The sequence below is a fragment of the Leptinotarsa decemlineata genome, unplaced genomic scaffold, assembly GCF_025532065.1.
Source record: "Leptinotarsa decemlineata unplaced genomic scaffold, Ldec_3_MD MMD2_tig00026328_RagTag_RagTag, whole genome shotgun sequence".
Classification (NCBI taxonomy): Eukaryota; Metazoa; Arthropoda; class Insecta; order Coleoptera; family Chrysomelidae; genus Leptinotarsa; species Leptinotarsa decemlineata.
In genome coordinates this window covers 27,642,675-27,657,392 of record NW_027412688.1, presented here as the reverse complement: position 1 = coordinate 27,657,392, position 14,718 = coordinate 27,642,675, and the positions used below count along the sequence as shown (strand labels likewise).

General features: G+C 32.2%; 1 protein-coding gene across 16 annotated transcripts in view; it reads left to right on the top strand.

Moving 5' to 3' along the window:
• LOC111504582 (uncharacterized) overlaps positions 1 to 14,718 on the top strand; it is a 377,607-nt gene that overhangs the window by 256,027 nt on the left and 106,862 nt on the right. The window contains exon 4 of one of the 16 annotated variants that reach the window (XM_023159213.2): positions 8,709 to 14,333. The exons of 14 other annotated variants lie outside the window; for them this stretch is intronic. In XM_023159213.2, coding sequence (XP_023014981.1) covers positions 8,709 to 8,965 — 257 coding nt within the window. In that variant the 3' untranslated portion in view covers positions 8,966 to 14,333. Of the gene's footprint in view, positions 1 to 4,250; positions 4,542 to 8,708; positions 14,334 to 14,718 lie in introns of those variants that run through there. One more of the 16 variants, XM_023159215.2, reaches the window with a different exon arrangement.

Genomic DNA, 14,718 nt, shown 5'->3' with positions numbered 1-14,718 from the left:
ACCACATGATTTTAATTTATTTTATCTTGATTGTTGCAACAAACTTGAAAGCAATATCATTTTTAAATAGAGAATCCAGAAACATTTGAAACGATATATCACGAACCTTCACTTTTCATTTAAAAAATTGGGGGTCGTACCTGTCACTCGAAGAGGGTTGAAGTTAGGGGCCAGCATTTTCACGTTGCAAATTTTAATTTATATTTGACGTGTTTCGGGATTTTTTTCAATATGTACAGTAACCGAAATAATGAATTTATTCCATTTGGGTTTTACACACTGCATAAATTTTTAAACCTTAGTTATAAAGCAGAAGTATTATTGAGTAAGCGTTTTGTTCTGCAAAGAAAACTTGAAATGTGCTTGTATTTCATCAGTTCGATCTTCCATTGCCTAATATAATATAAATTGATTTGAAATCCCTGAAGAAAAAAAAATTAACCAAAAATAACAATTTTAATAAACAAAAAACTGAAATTACAAAAAAATAACATACAAGCTACAACCAAAAAAATAACTGGGTGATAACCCGAAGACGATTGTGGATACTAACTATCGAAACGTCGTGACGTAACTTGATTTTTTTGTAATTTCAGATTTTTGTTTAATAAAATTGTTATTTTCGGTTAATCTTTTTTTTTCAGGGATTTCAAATCAATTTATATTATATTAGTCAATGGAAGTCCGAACTGATGAAATACATCACGAAAAATTGTGAACCACCTTCAAACAAAGCTTGAAATGTGCTTGTCAAAAAATACAATTTTGCCAACTTTTTTAAATCCTAGAAACTGATTACTTGAAATCATCAGATTAATGACTTTAAAAAAAGAAAGTATTACTTTCTAATCCAGAGCTATCCGAGAAACTAAAAAATGTTGAAATATATATAGTGTGTACAATTTCAAAATTAGAAACCGGATCCATTTCCGGTAAAACCGGAAGTGAACGAAAATTAAGTAATATTCGATAGTTCCCCTCTCCCATTGGTGAATGTTGTGACATATACCACGTCTCATTTTGATACACATGATATTCTAGAAGTAATGACTTGTATAATAGATTTCTTTACAACCGTAGACATCTACAAATGAAAAATAGATTCATCCTTTTCGATATTTGAATGGAAAGGTTTATGAACCAGTAATCTTTATATTTGTCTTATTGTTAGTAATGCTAAATACAATGCTCTAACAGAGGCCGTGAGTTGAAAGTAACAAAGTTCAGGTATTGAAAAGCTTATACCTGACATTTTAGAGGTTCTATTGAAAATGTTGGTTTGGATTTGGATGCAGTTTGTTTTGTGAAGTTGTGAAGTGCATTTGGCATTCATGGTGAGAGTGTCAAGTTTCAAGTGAATAACACGTTGTTCATTCCATTTGATTTCTGAACACATCGAACATAAAATCTGTTCGATGATTATTTACATGAATTTATTAAATAATTTAAAACAATATATATGACAAATGGGTTGAAGTAGTGTAACTGGAATCTGATGATTAATTCTTACTCTCATATTAAAAAAAAGCTTATGATCATGAAAGCCCTAGTGATGCAACCTCTGTATCATCTATTTTTTTATTGACTCAACCAATTCAACCAATAAAATATAAACTGATTGTTGATTAATTTTGTTATAAGAAGTGCATGAAGTTGCGAATTAGGTAATGATATCCTAAGTTTTATATTTAATTTTTATTATGTATTTTGAAATTGACAATTGTTTTACCGAATATTCCGCATAGGCACATGATTCAGTAGAATGATGAAAAAGATAGAAAAGATAGAAAAAGAAACATCGTGAAGTAACTTGGCTTGGAATCTTTCAGTTTTTTCATTTTTTCGTTTCATTGTTCTATTTTAACTTGTATTTTCACTAAAATTCCATTTCAAAATTTTTTTGGTGAATATAATTGTTATTTTCAGATATTTTTTAAAAATTTTCATTTGTATTGGTTCTTTTAGAGATTTCAAATCATTTTGTACAATATTAGAAAATGGAAGTCCGAACTAATGAAATTCAGACATACAGATATTATTACCTACTCAATAAGTTATATATTTACCTGTAGATGTTAATTTTGCTCGAATACCTGAAAAATTATCATTCATCCATGGTAAATTGGAAATGAATGAATGACTTTCATTCATTTATGAATTATAGAAAATTCTTTTATTGAACAGCAGAAGGAAAAGTTTTGGGTATTAAAAATTTTTACAATGCCAGGAGGAACACTAAAATTATTTTTCTACAAGCTCCCATTTATGATTTGAAATGTAATGATCAATGACCAAAATCTTGAAAATTTCCCAGACGTGGACTTGATCTAATTAATTTTAAATTATTTTTCATATCTTTGAGTAATTTTCACTTCATAAAGAATAATGCACATTGATATTATTTCATCGAAATAATTCAATGTGAAGCATTTCAGATCCGTTGAATACTAGCAATTACGGTGACGAATCTAAAGGAGTAAGATCTGGGGATCGAGCTGGCTAGGTAATGGGTCCATTGTTTGCAATCCATTTGCTTGGGAATATTGCATCTAAATGTTCCCTTACTATTGCTGCATTATGGGAAGGAACGCAGTCCTGTTGTATTGTATTTCATGGCGGATATTCAGTGGCAATTCATCTAAGTAGCCATCGAATTTATCCCAACAATGGTTGGGAATTCATTTCCCAACTATTGTTGGTGAATTTTGATTCGTCCGTCCACATTATTTTTTTACAAATGTTTCCAACTTCCCTATTTCTACGTCTTAACCACTTCGCAAATCGTACTCTCCTTCCGTAATCCCTTTCTTTGAGGTGATGAACTTTGCGTATCCTGTGGCATTTATATTTGTTCTTTTTCAAAATAGTTCTGGTGGATATTACAGGAATCCCCATTTCGTGGGCATTTTCTCGTAAAGAACAATCTTGATTAGCATAATTTTTGTAACTGGCCAATCCTTAATAAAAAAAAGATGTTTCAACTATGTAAATTTTTATGTGGTAATATTTGCTCATTTGCTACAACATTTATTTGATTCCTCGCACTTCCAGTAACCACACATTTTCTTGTTTTCTTTCTATCAAATGCACCATAATCCCTCAATTTTTTTTCTAATCGTCTAAACATTTGGATATTCGGAATACGACGATTCGGGTATAGCTCAACATACATATTCCTTGCCAAAGGAGGATTTCTATTTGGAGGTGAGAAATGGAGGTGGCCCAAGTCAGATGACACCCTGTATAAAAGATTCATGGACTTATTCTGATAGCCCACATCAAGTGCCAATAGCGAAATATGGATAGATTTCCAATATGTCTGCGAATAAAGAAGATATAGGCAAAAAAATAATTTGGGATTTTCTGGTTTTTCCTATATATCTCCAGAACCAAAAGAGCTATATTCGGTTTTTTTACATCATTGAATAGGTCTCTAAAATACACAACTTTGCCACTCTATCTCTTATCGTTTACGAGATCCTCATGTACAGAAACGAATTTGAATTGCCCTGTATATATATATATATATATATATATATATATATATATATATATATATATATATATATATATATATATATTATAATGTTTTATATAACGAAAACGAAAAAATTAGTTATGCGAGTCTGTTGTTGAAACCTTACATTTCGGTTTTCATTCTGAAAATTACAGTTTATGTCACACTGAACTTCCACTCTAAGATTGAGATGAAGAAATGAAACAATGTTTGATATATTTTATTGTATATGATAAAAGTTTCAGGTGTCAATTTGTCTGAATTCATTACACTCTGAAATTTTTTTTCAAATAACATATTTTTTGAAAATATTTTTGTTATAACTTTAGAATCACTAGTTACGACACGTTCTTACTGGGTACTCTGTATATTGAAAAATATTCCGAAAAATCCCAAAACACTGATATCTGAAGCTTTTGTTACAACATGTGTTTTGCAATACTTTATCTCAAACTCCTTATGGAAGCTATATGTGACACACACTGTATAAACTTTGTTGCTCCATAGAACATTCTTAAAAAAAGAATTAGAACAATTAGAACAAAACAAAAACATTGTTTCCACACAACAGAGATGCAGTACTCCTTTTGACGCACATTTCACAAACCAAATTGGAGTCAGGGGAGTTGAAAAAGTTTCGTAAAAAATATTTAAATAGTGGTTCATTGGGATACGATCTATAGTCTAATATACCGACCTCCTTATATAAATCTACATGTCGAAATGTTTTCAGAAATCATCTATGTAGTACCAGGACCTAGACAGCCAAAACTCATCATCGACAAATATCTCTATTCAGTGTATGTTAAATACGATAATAAAACGAGATGGCGTTGCAGAGAATACTTCAAAACTCGGTGCAAATCCACGCTGTTGACTTACGGAAAAGTTGTCAAAATGTATCATCAACATAATCATCAACCCAACTTGGCCGATAAAGATTTGAACACCTACTATAAACAGTCAGTCCATATTATTAGAAGTTGAACAAAGTTGTTATTTTATTATATGTATTCGAATTTGCCCTACGTGAGTTATTTTCCTACACTATGGCTTTAATTATTGCTGTTTTCATTTAGTACGTAGTACTAAGCCCTAACGTTGTGCAGGAAATACTTCTGTGATTGACAAAAGAATCATGAAATACAAATTGACCAATAGGATTCAGCTTATTAAAAGAGAAAAAGAAAAAAACCTCAAAAGTGCTGCTTTGTTCCCTCCTGTTCATAAAAGAGCACATATTCCTTCTCACTCACGAGCGATTTTGGTGGAAATGGGGACACGTGTGAATCGTTGTATTCATTTCACGTGCCACTCTAATTGTGTCTGCAATATGCTGTGTAATGCCCATTGTAAGTAGTCCCATTGTGATTCGAAAGTGCATGTAGATTGTAACGACAAGGAGCCACATTGTCTGCTGCATAATTTCTCATATCTAATCCTTCTAAAGAAAAGGCAATGGCAACATTCAATTTTTCTCTGAGTCTTTCCGTTGGAGAGAATGAAGAAAATGAATTACTGAAATACGAGGCAATTTATGGATTGATACGGACTTTGTGCATTTTCTTCTTTTTTGCACATCGAACAGGTTAGTTTTTCATCTCCATCCAGGGTTTTCTCTTCTGTGAAGATTCCTGCACTGACACCTGTTGGATGTATTCCAACGCCTTTCGTGGTATTAGCCGGGGGAATAGTTGTTTTCTGATAGGTGTCAGTCCATTAACCTACACTGTAGGTGAGTCGAGACTGACCTGAACAAATTGTTCTTTCAGTTAATTCGACTTACAGCCAGTCTTCAAGTATGCTCACCGAATATAATATGTGAATAATGATTTGGCTCATGTGACCTTTTACCTAGGTAATGACTAATAATTTTATCAACTCATTTAATGAACGTGTTAGGAATCACACGTTAAAAGGTAAGACCTCGTTAATCCTTAGCTCGCACAAGTTTCTACTTCTGAGTGTTGACGTTCGTAGGGGTGCGACAGCTGGTTAACGGAAAAACAATTTTTTTTAAAAACATGTAATAAACTAACTACTGATTTCCACATTAGAAAACAGATTCAGAAGAGAAGAAAAATTCAATTCTATTTGGTCATTCAATAAATTTTCAGAAATCTTGAGTCTATTATTTCTAAGCATTTAAAAAAATTGAGTTTCAAACCTTTCTCTTCCAAATAGTCCAAGTCTGTTGTTTCCAAAAAACGAGCGAACTTATTGGTGAGTCCAACAGAATATGTCAATGTCCTATGACGCTAATTATTGCTTATTGAAGTGGAATATACTTGGTGAATGGCTTATTTTCACAGCTTTTCTGGAAGAATGCAGCCGATAAAATCTACTTTGTAACCATTGTTGACAGATAAATCTTGTACCTGTAACCTAACTCTGTAACCTAAAAAATGCAAACATTTGCTAATTCATTAACATGCATTTACGAACGTTGTTGGAAATGTTGGGCTAAATTAAGTGAATCTAACTCTTTGGTACACGTTGTTGACGGACTAATCAGTAACTGGGATAAAAATCAGATCAGTGTTTTGACCCTTCCTGATTTTTCAAAAGCGTTTGATACTATCAATTACAGACTACCTACTACTTGCAAAATTTTGATTTTATGGCTTTTCTGACTTTTCACTGTCTATTATCGCTTCTAACCACCATAACAGAAAGAAGAAGATTGAATTATGTGAAGGATATTCGGACTATGTCAACTTGATAGCAGGTGTACCCCAGGGAACTATTTGAGGTCCCCTGTTTTTGATATATAGAAGTCTATAACCAGGTGTGATGTTCAGGCTATGGGGATGACACTCAGCTCATACTGAGCTTTCGTAGAGAAAACCTAATCGAAGCTCAAAACAACATTAACTAGAACCTCGATAAAATCTTCAGCTTGGGTACTTTGCATAATTTCAAAATTAATTCATTGAAATCCAAATTGATGTTTTTTTCTACCAAGAATAACTTGAACATTTCCATTAATGGTACCTCGCTGACAAATGTTGAAAAAACAATCACGATAAAATTATCTTCATGGGAGTGTTTCTCTCGCTCAAAACATCATACAGTAATTGAATCATATTAAACATGAATTTGCGAAAAAGTCTTTGTGAATTTCTCGTTCTTTCGCAATTAACATATTGTGACTTTATTTGATAATGTCTACGTATATAAGATTCAAAAAGTACCACTTTTATTTGTAACTACGTTACTGCAGTTTCGTCCTATACGGACATTTTCAAATTTATATACTTAGGGCGCTGAAAAGCGCCCTAAGTTGGATCAGCTTATTATGGAAGGCGCTAGGAAATTTCATGAATATGTCTGTGTTTATTTACAAAGTATTGTATTATAACGTTGATATAAATAAAGATATTTTGCTTTTAAGATGTGAAACACATGGTCACAGTAGAATAATACAACCAGTAGGCTCTTTTATCACGTGATCCGCTCGAGTTGCCGGGGTCCTTCAACCGCTCTTAGGATGAGATTCTCATCCAACGCGTTCAATGCTGTAGTATTGAAGGATTTGACGCTGCCACAGACATCGGTCGGAAATTGATTTTGTGTTTAGTTTATTCGCTGTTGTTATTATTGTTTTTAGTTTTTGTAGTTGGTTATAAGTAATTCACCACAAAATATTGTATAATAACCTTAAGTTTCGTTTTTATATGAGCGCACGCCTATGGTAAAAGAACGAAATTGGCTCCATACTTCGTTACGAAATCACCGACAACTTTGTGAATTTTTGAATGAAAGTAGTGGGAATGGACTTATTGGTTAATTTTTACTATGACATGGTGGTAATATCAGGTACAAATATAATTGTGGAATTGGCCGCGGTGGTTGTGCGCCCGGCTCACGATCGGAAGGCCGTGGTTTCGATTCCCGCCTCGACCAGATATTTTTCTCGAGATAATTTATCTGGTTGAAGCTGGGATGATTCTGCAACCGTGTTAGGAATCACACGTTAAAAGGTAAGACCTCGTTAGTCCTTAGCTCGCACAAGTTTCTCATCTTCTGAAAGTTATCGTTACTATGGGGACGACAGCTGATTAATGGAAAAACAGATTTTAAACAGAATTCACACGACAGCTATGTTTCGAAGGGGTTTCACTTATAACGCCGTTAAACTATACAATCTATCTCAACTCATGTCAAGAAAATTAGTTTGGCCGCCTTCAAGAAATACAGGGTGTTTATTAAACATGCGGCAAAAATTTAAGGGACTATTCCTTGGACTACTCTAAGGATATTCTGTCTTTTGGCTACTCCCCGCTCGGATTCAAGAATCCAATCTTCTCCTCATTGACTCCCGAACTATTTCAAAAACACCAGGATCGTTTCTAATTGCGTACAGCAAATTGAATGTCTGCAGCTGTTTGTAGTAATCGGAATGTTGTTGATAGGTGTAGTTAGGTATTGTAGATAGGAATTGTTAGAATTTTTATTACTTGGTAGGTCCAGTGTTGTACGCTAAACTTGCATTTCAGCTACGTTAACAATTTTAAAATTACCAAAATTGTTATTGTCAAAGCGCCCTATCAAAAATCATCAAAGGACTAAATATTCTTAGAATAGTCCAAGGAACAGTCTTTCAATTTTTTGCCGCATGTTTAATAAAAATCATGTGTATGAGGAAACATCAGTTCGCTAGCGTGAATATTGGTCATCACTTCGCAACTTACTATTCTGCACGCTATGCTCATGTTCTTGAGGTCAGTGATATTTTTTCTATTCGTTTTGTATTTGTTATTGTGTGTTCTAGTTTATTTTGCTAACTGTCGGCCTTTTAATACTTTTATTAATGTCTTATCATTGGAAGTTTGGATGTAAGACTAGATATTGGCTAAATCTCGCCTTCTATTGATGAAATAATAATAATAAAGACGATTATTATTATGAATTCAGAATTTTAGACACGTATTGCTTCCATTATGACACCTAACTACAACTTCACATATTCATTTTTTTCTAGGTTATGGCAGAAAAGATATTGAAATTAAGAAATTAATCCACCATTTTTGTATGTTGCACAATCATTTACTAATAAAATGTGTGAATTTTCATTTTCGTTTATTTTTCCCATCCCAAAGTATTTTTGCGGTAGAACCAGTGACGTGTAGTTTCTGCAGTAGTTAGGAATATTTTTAATAATCTTGTTTCTAACATTTCTCATTTTCAGGAGTCATTCACATAATTCCTGGACTAAAACATCCAAAATTAATCATAGACGGCGATGAATACTCAGTTTATTTAAAACACGAAGACAGAACTAGATGGCGATGCAGTGCTTACTTCAAAACCAAATGCAAGTCAACTTTATTAACTTACGGAAAGGTCGTCAGAGTCAATCGTCAGCACAATCATATACCTCTGATGATAGGAAGGAAGCTAAACAGTCAGTTCAGACAAGTCGTTCAGATTATCAGATTCCCGTAACTCTTGCGAAGGCAAAATTACTTGCTGCTATTACGTAATTAGGCGAGCTTTTGTGCTTTCCAAACTGTAGGCATGGAGTTTGTGTTGACAAATACAAATATTCATTTCGTTTCGAAATTCACATAGTAACAATAAATAATGTGCGGATAATTTTTTTATTTTTTTGTAAACTTAGATTTAGTCTCATCTCGATGCAACTCGATCAAAGAACTAAAAAGATAGTTGATTCATAGACTGAAGTTTTATTTTTATTTTGGGAAAATTGTCACTATGATAACACTAGTTTATAGTACATCTGTTGCCGATAAAATTTTAGCTGTTGCTTATATCCTAATTTTAAATATATAACTAAAATTTTTATATAAGCTCTAGTTTTTGAGTTTCAGCTATGAAGATATAAAACAGAAAAAACATCTATTTGGTGAGAAAAAAATCATTGAGTTCTGAAAAAGCTCTTCTTTGATGTGTAGACTGAGGGTAATGACCAACAATAGTCAGATATCATGTTAGTATCTCAGAAACCCTGATAACGATCTTCCATAATGCGTAAGTTTTGATGCATGAGCTCTCCCTGCTCTTCGTTCATATCTCCTAAATTTTCCGGAAATCTGTCCAGATCACTCTGGAGGAAATGGAATTTTATGCTCTAATTGCACCCTAATTTTCCTAATTGTAAAAGGTCATCTATATAAGCGTAACATTTTCTGATCTTCTGTTTCCGAGTAAGTTCTGCATCACAAAGAAAGCTGTCCAAACCCTTAATTCTAGCTCAGGCATAGAATTTCTTAATTGAGTATCTTTTGTAAGTTGCCTAATTTGCGGGTCATCAAAAACCATCATCACATAACTGTCACAAACCAATAGGTATAATCTCTATTTTGGGAGATATGGGTACTTCTTGTGTTTAAATCGTTTATGTTCACACTACAAAATTAAGAGTCATCCGTATGATTTTTTGGTTCTCGCCAAATAGTTGGTGTTTGAAGGCACTTCTGTTACCACTTTTCCATAATCTCTAATATTCCACACACAATTTACAAATACAATCAGGAGCCCAAGACTTCTCATGTTTATCCAAGTCCATCCCAAAACACTCAAAATAGGTATTTTTCACCAACTCTGATATAACTTTCCTACATTTGTTCAACACACATTTTCCGCATATATAGCGGAAACAACGTCTCTTGGAACTACTCATGTCGGAAAAACTTTTGATACTTATCTAAGCACAGTAAAATATGAACGTTATCGATAAAGAAATACGCTTAAATGGTAAAAATCCAAAACAAAGTAACTCGAGCTGCACAAAATTTTTGAGGGTCGATTTGACAAAAGTAGGTCATGACACTGTCATGACACCATGAAATACGCGGCAACAGACAAAAAGGTAAATTTTGTAAACTAGTGATAATCAATGGAAGCTTCATTTACCTGAGTCGAGGCTAGAACTCTTTCTTTGAGACGCTTTTTCAATGAAGTTGAATTTCATAAAACCAAACTCAATTCGAACTTGATGCTTTTTTTGTGAAAAATCAAAGAAAGTGACCCCAAAAAGAAAACAACTATTTTCCACAATTCAGCTCCTTTTTTTAATGACAGTGTACGAGCGACCTAATATTTCTCTCGTTAATGATGTAAAACTTTGTTCTGTGAACCAGCCTTTACTTTATAGAATGCTATTTAATTTTACCAATAATTTTAAGTAAGATCAATTTTATGACTCTCGAGGTTCCTGAGTAAACCAGTGATTAAATACACTACAAATTTCTTTGGAGCTAATCATGAATGAGTACTTTCTAATATTTCTCAATCTATTTGATAGAAATGAAACGAGAGACAGTTATTATTATGACTTATATTATGACTATATTTTTTAGAGATTTTATTTATTTTATGAAATCATTCATGTCTCCCGAATCGAATACAAGACTTCGGTAGTCATAAAAAAAGTATGGAGCTTAGATAGAAAGTATACTTTGTAGTGTTTGATAGTAAACCTTAGACGGTATGTCTATTAGAATGAATAAAAAATAGGTTTGACTTGGTTGCTTAATGATTACCACTTTGGTGGTGAAAGTTAAATTCATTAATTTTGAATAAAAACGAGTATTCAACAGATAGAATTAGAAATCTGTAAAATCAACCTGATCAACCTGTTGAAAACACACACCAAAACAGAACCACTGACTTTCGATGACTGTTTGATCAATAATAATTTCCTGGTGATGCTAACTTGTTCAGCTAAACGCGCGTCGCGAGACAGTGCTTTTGTTCTGGTGTAAGAAATATGTTTCCAATAGATGGAATACTTATTTATAATAGTGTGATGTCAGTAGGTGACTGTATTTCATCTACTGTTCCAGTTTTTATACCTATGATAAATTTGAACTGTTTTTTACTCTCTTTTATTTATAACATTCTTATTTATTCGATTGTTCGTTTTTGAGGTGAACGTTCAATATCCATTTGATATAGTGTTAGTTTCACTGCCTCTGCTAATAATTCTTGATGAATAATATAGTTTTCTTAAGGTAGTTCCTCTGATATAATTGGAAACAAAAGTTACAAACGTGGATTATATTATATATAGAAGTCTTCGAAGCATTTAATCCTTATAGTCATTATTTTTTCAATAGAATATTTCTATCTTTTGTTTCAATGTTCGTCCCGAATCCAAGAACAACCCAACAATGAAATAAGTAGGTATTATCAATGTCAAAATTGATTGGATTTAAGGATATCGTTTATATATAGGCTGTTCACGTTAAGAAGAGAATGAGATTTTTGATAATTTTGTATATCCAACATAACAACGTTAAAATTCCCACTGAAATGCGTTCAACAGCAATGAAACTAGTAACATTTCCTTTTGTAAGTTGCTCAACTGATAGTAACATTTCAGACGTTGCCGAATCGAAAGAAAATCGAAAACTGTCAGTATTTCTTTTCTTTTCAGAACTAATCATTTGTTTTGATAAGACCTGCGTATATTCAATATGACTAAAGCATTGTCGAAATAGTCTCAACAAATACTAAAAGTAAGTAAGGATAATAGCAATAAAACATATTAACAGCACAAAAAAAATTTTAAATTCGAAATAGTGCACATGCTGGCAACGCCGTAACTTGTCATCTTGTGACGTCATTCTCTTCTTAACGTGAACAACCTATATATCACGACAGACAATATAATTTCAATAACTTCTTCTAGGTAAGGTATTTCTAGTACAATATTCCTATGAGTCATTTATGTTTGTACTTATGTTCTGGGTCTAATTTTCAATGGATCAGTGAATCAGAAACAGTACTTGCTGATGAGAGAGGAGATGTTTCGATAGTATTATTAGTATTATCAATACATTTATATATTCAAACTTGAATGCCAGAATGAAGATAGTGTGTTTCAAAATTTGATAGAAAGACTTGATGTTATTTATAAACTATGAATTGTTGATACTGTTTTAGAACATCAAAGGAATTTCAAGTAATCACATAATTTTAGCAAAGTTTCTAATCTCCAATTTTCAAAATGAGGAGTACAATGTTTAGCTTCTTCCCTGGACTTCTAATTTTAAATAGAGTACTGAGTTTATTTTGTATTTATTAGATCAAAAACATTATTTTGTCAGATGTTTTGAAATATTTGTGATTTTCTGAACTTCTGTATTCCAATAACTCTGTGGGTTCCAAAGAATTCGTGAATTATATTTTCTGTCAATTCCCCAGCTCATACATATTATTGCTTCTTATCGGGATAATTGACTACTTCGAATAAATGTTCATGAAAAATACATACGTACCTTTTCAAAATTTCAAAAATTGTTGAAATTTTTATACTAGAAAGATAGGTAACAACTCAAATTGAATAATTATTCGATACCTATGATTACTATTAGGTATTCTGAAACAACAATTCTTAGTTTATTGGCTAGATTCCGACATTTTTAAATTGAAAAAGTTTCTATTTGTTGTGAAATATTTTCCTAAATAAATCTTCCTTCTGTGAAAATCTTTCAGAATTGCATAAAACTCACTACAAAATAACATTAACCGAACAACATAACCTTTGATACCAACGATATTTGTGAAAGAGTAACGCCGGGTAGTGTACTTTCAATTGTTTTTGGCTATCAATCAAAAATTGGTGCAAGGATTGTTTGTTATTCACTCACCTTAAAGTTTTACAAGAACTGAAAATAGATCATTTTCCGGAGGAACGTCCTGTAAGAACACGAACGTGTATTTTCAGGTTTGGCAACTCGAACAAAATCATTTTCTGAAGTGAAAATGACAAATGAAATAAAGATGCTAAAATAATTTTGTTTGCTATAGTCACAAAATTTTCTGAACTTGATATACAAAAGACTCTGGTTAATAATGACAGTAATGTTGAACTAATCTCAGGCACTGAAACATGTGTGTGTTTAATGTGTGATTCAATAAAACAATCCAAACCTTAAAAAATGGCCGTCGTAGGGAAAATACTCCACATTGAAGATTAAATGCTTCCTCATCTCAGACATATACAAAGCAAAATATTTATATAACTATAGTTATTAGCAGTAGTATCAATGTCTAGTGCGAAAAATTAGATAATTATCACGTGGTACAACCACGTGGTTTGACAAAAGTTCCTGGTATCAAAAGTATAATCTCGAAATAATGTATACAAAATTAGTATTTAGGTGTGTTGTGAGTTTATACGTAGGATATGAAATTTCGAAACCATACAGATACAGAAGTTTTATGGAATAATCCAGAATTCCTCATATCTGATAAATTCAGTCACTGCCTGGATTGAATTTCGATATGATGGTTCCGAAATTTCACTTCCATTTTAAGTTAGACTGATTTGATTTGTATAGAGCAATGAGTATTTTTAGATAATCTGATCTGTCGCATGAAACGTAGTTTAAAAATGTATAATCTCTTTTATTTGCAACTGTAACCGTCAACGACTTTATTTTTCATTTCATTTTCTTTTTTTGTACAACCCATCTGTATTTTATAAATTTTATTTATTTTTTAGCAACTTCACAACTTGAACTTTGTTGTATTGAAATTGTTTTGATCTCTACGATTTTCAGTCAGTATTGGATTACAGATCATAAAACACTGTCACTACTTTCGTTTAGGTTAGGATGCTTTGAATTACCAATTTATAGTTTTTAATCTTTCAGTTAAGTCAACTGACTGAAGTAATTTTAAGTTCAATTTTTTTTCAGTATTATCCTTGATCTTTTAGGTTTTTTACATATATATAAGTCAGGAGGCGATTAATTTTTAACCCATATACGTAGTTTGAGCTATAAAGACTGTAAAAATGTCGATCATTAATCTTGAATAAACGCTTATATCTATAATAACACTGAGGTTTTTTGTTATACTATTTAATTCGGTACCTAAATTTTTTTTCCAAATATGTTATATCTGATCATGTATCATTCAAATCATCAATACATACAGTGAATTAAAACTCCCCACGATTGACATGATGATTGATATTCTCCCTAATTTCTATAGATGACGAACCACCGATATGAATACTGATATGATATTGGAGAAACTTTTCAGGACCAATATTCATTTGTAACTGCGATTGTTATATGTTCTCTGGCTTCAGCATAATGTAAAATATTGTTAAGTAACTTACGTGCCAAATACTAGTATTTCTTCTATCAATATTTTTTTTTATTTGGCACATAAACGGCATCAGCATTCGGCTATTAGCGGTGTACAATAATACATTATTA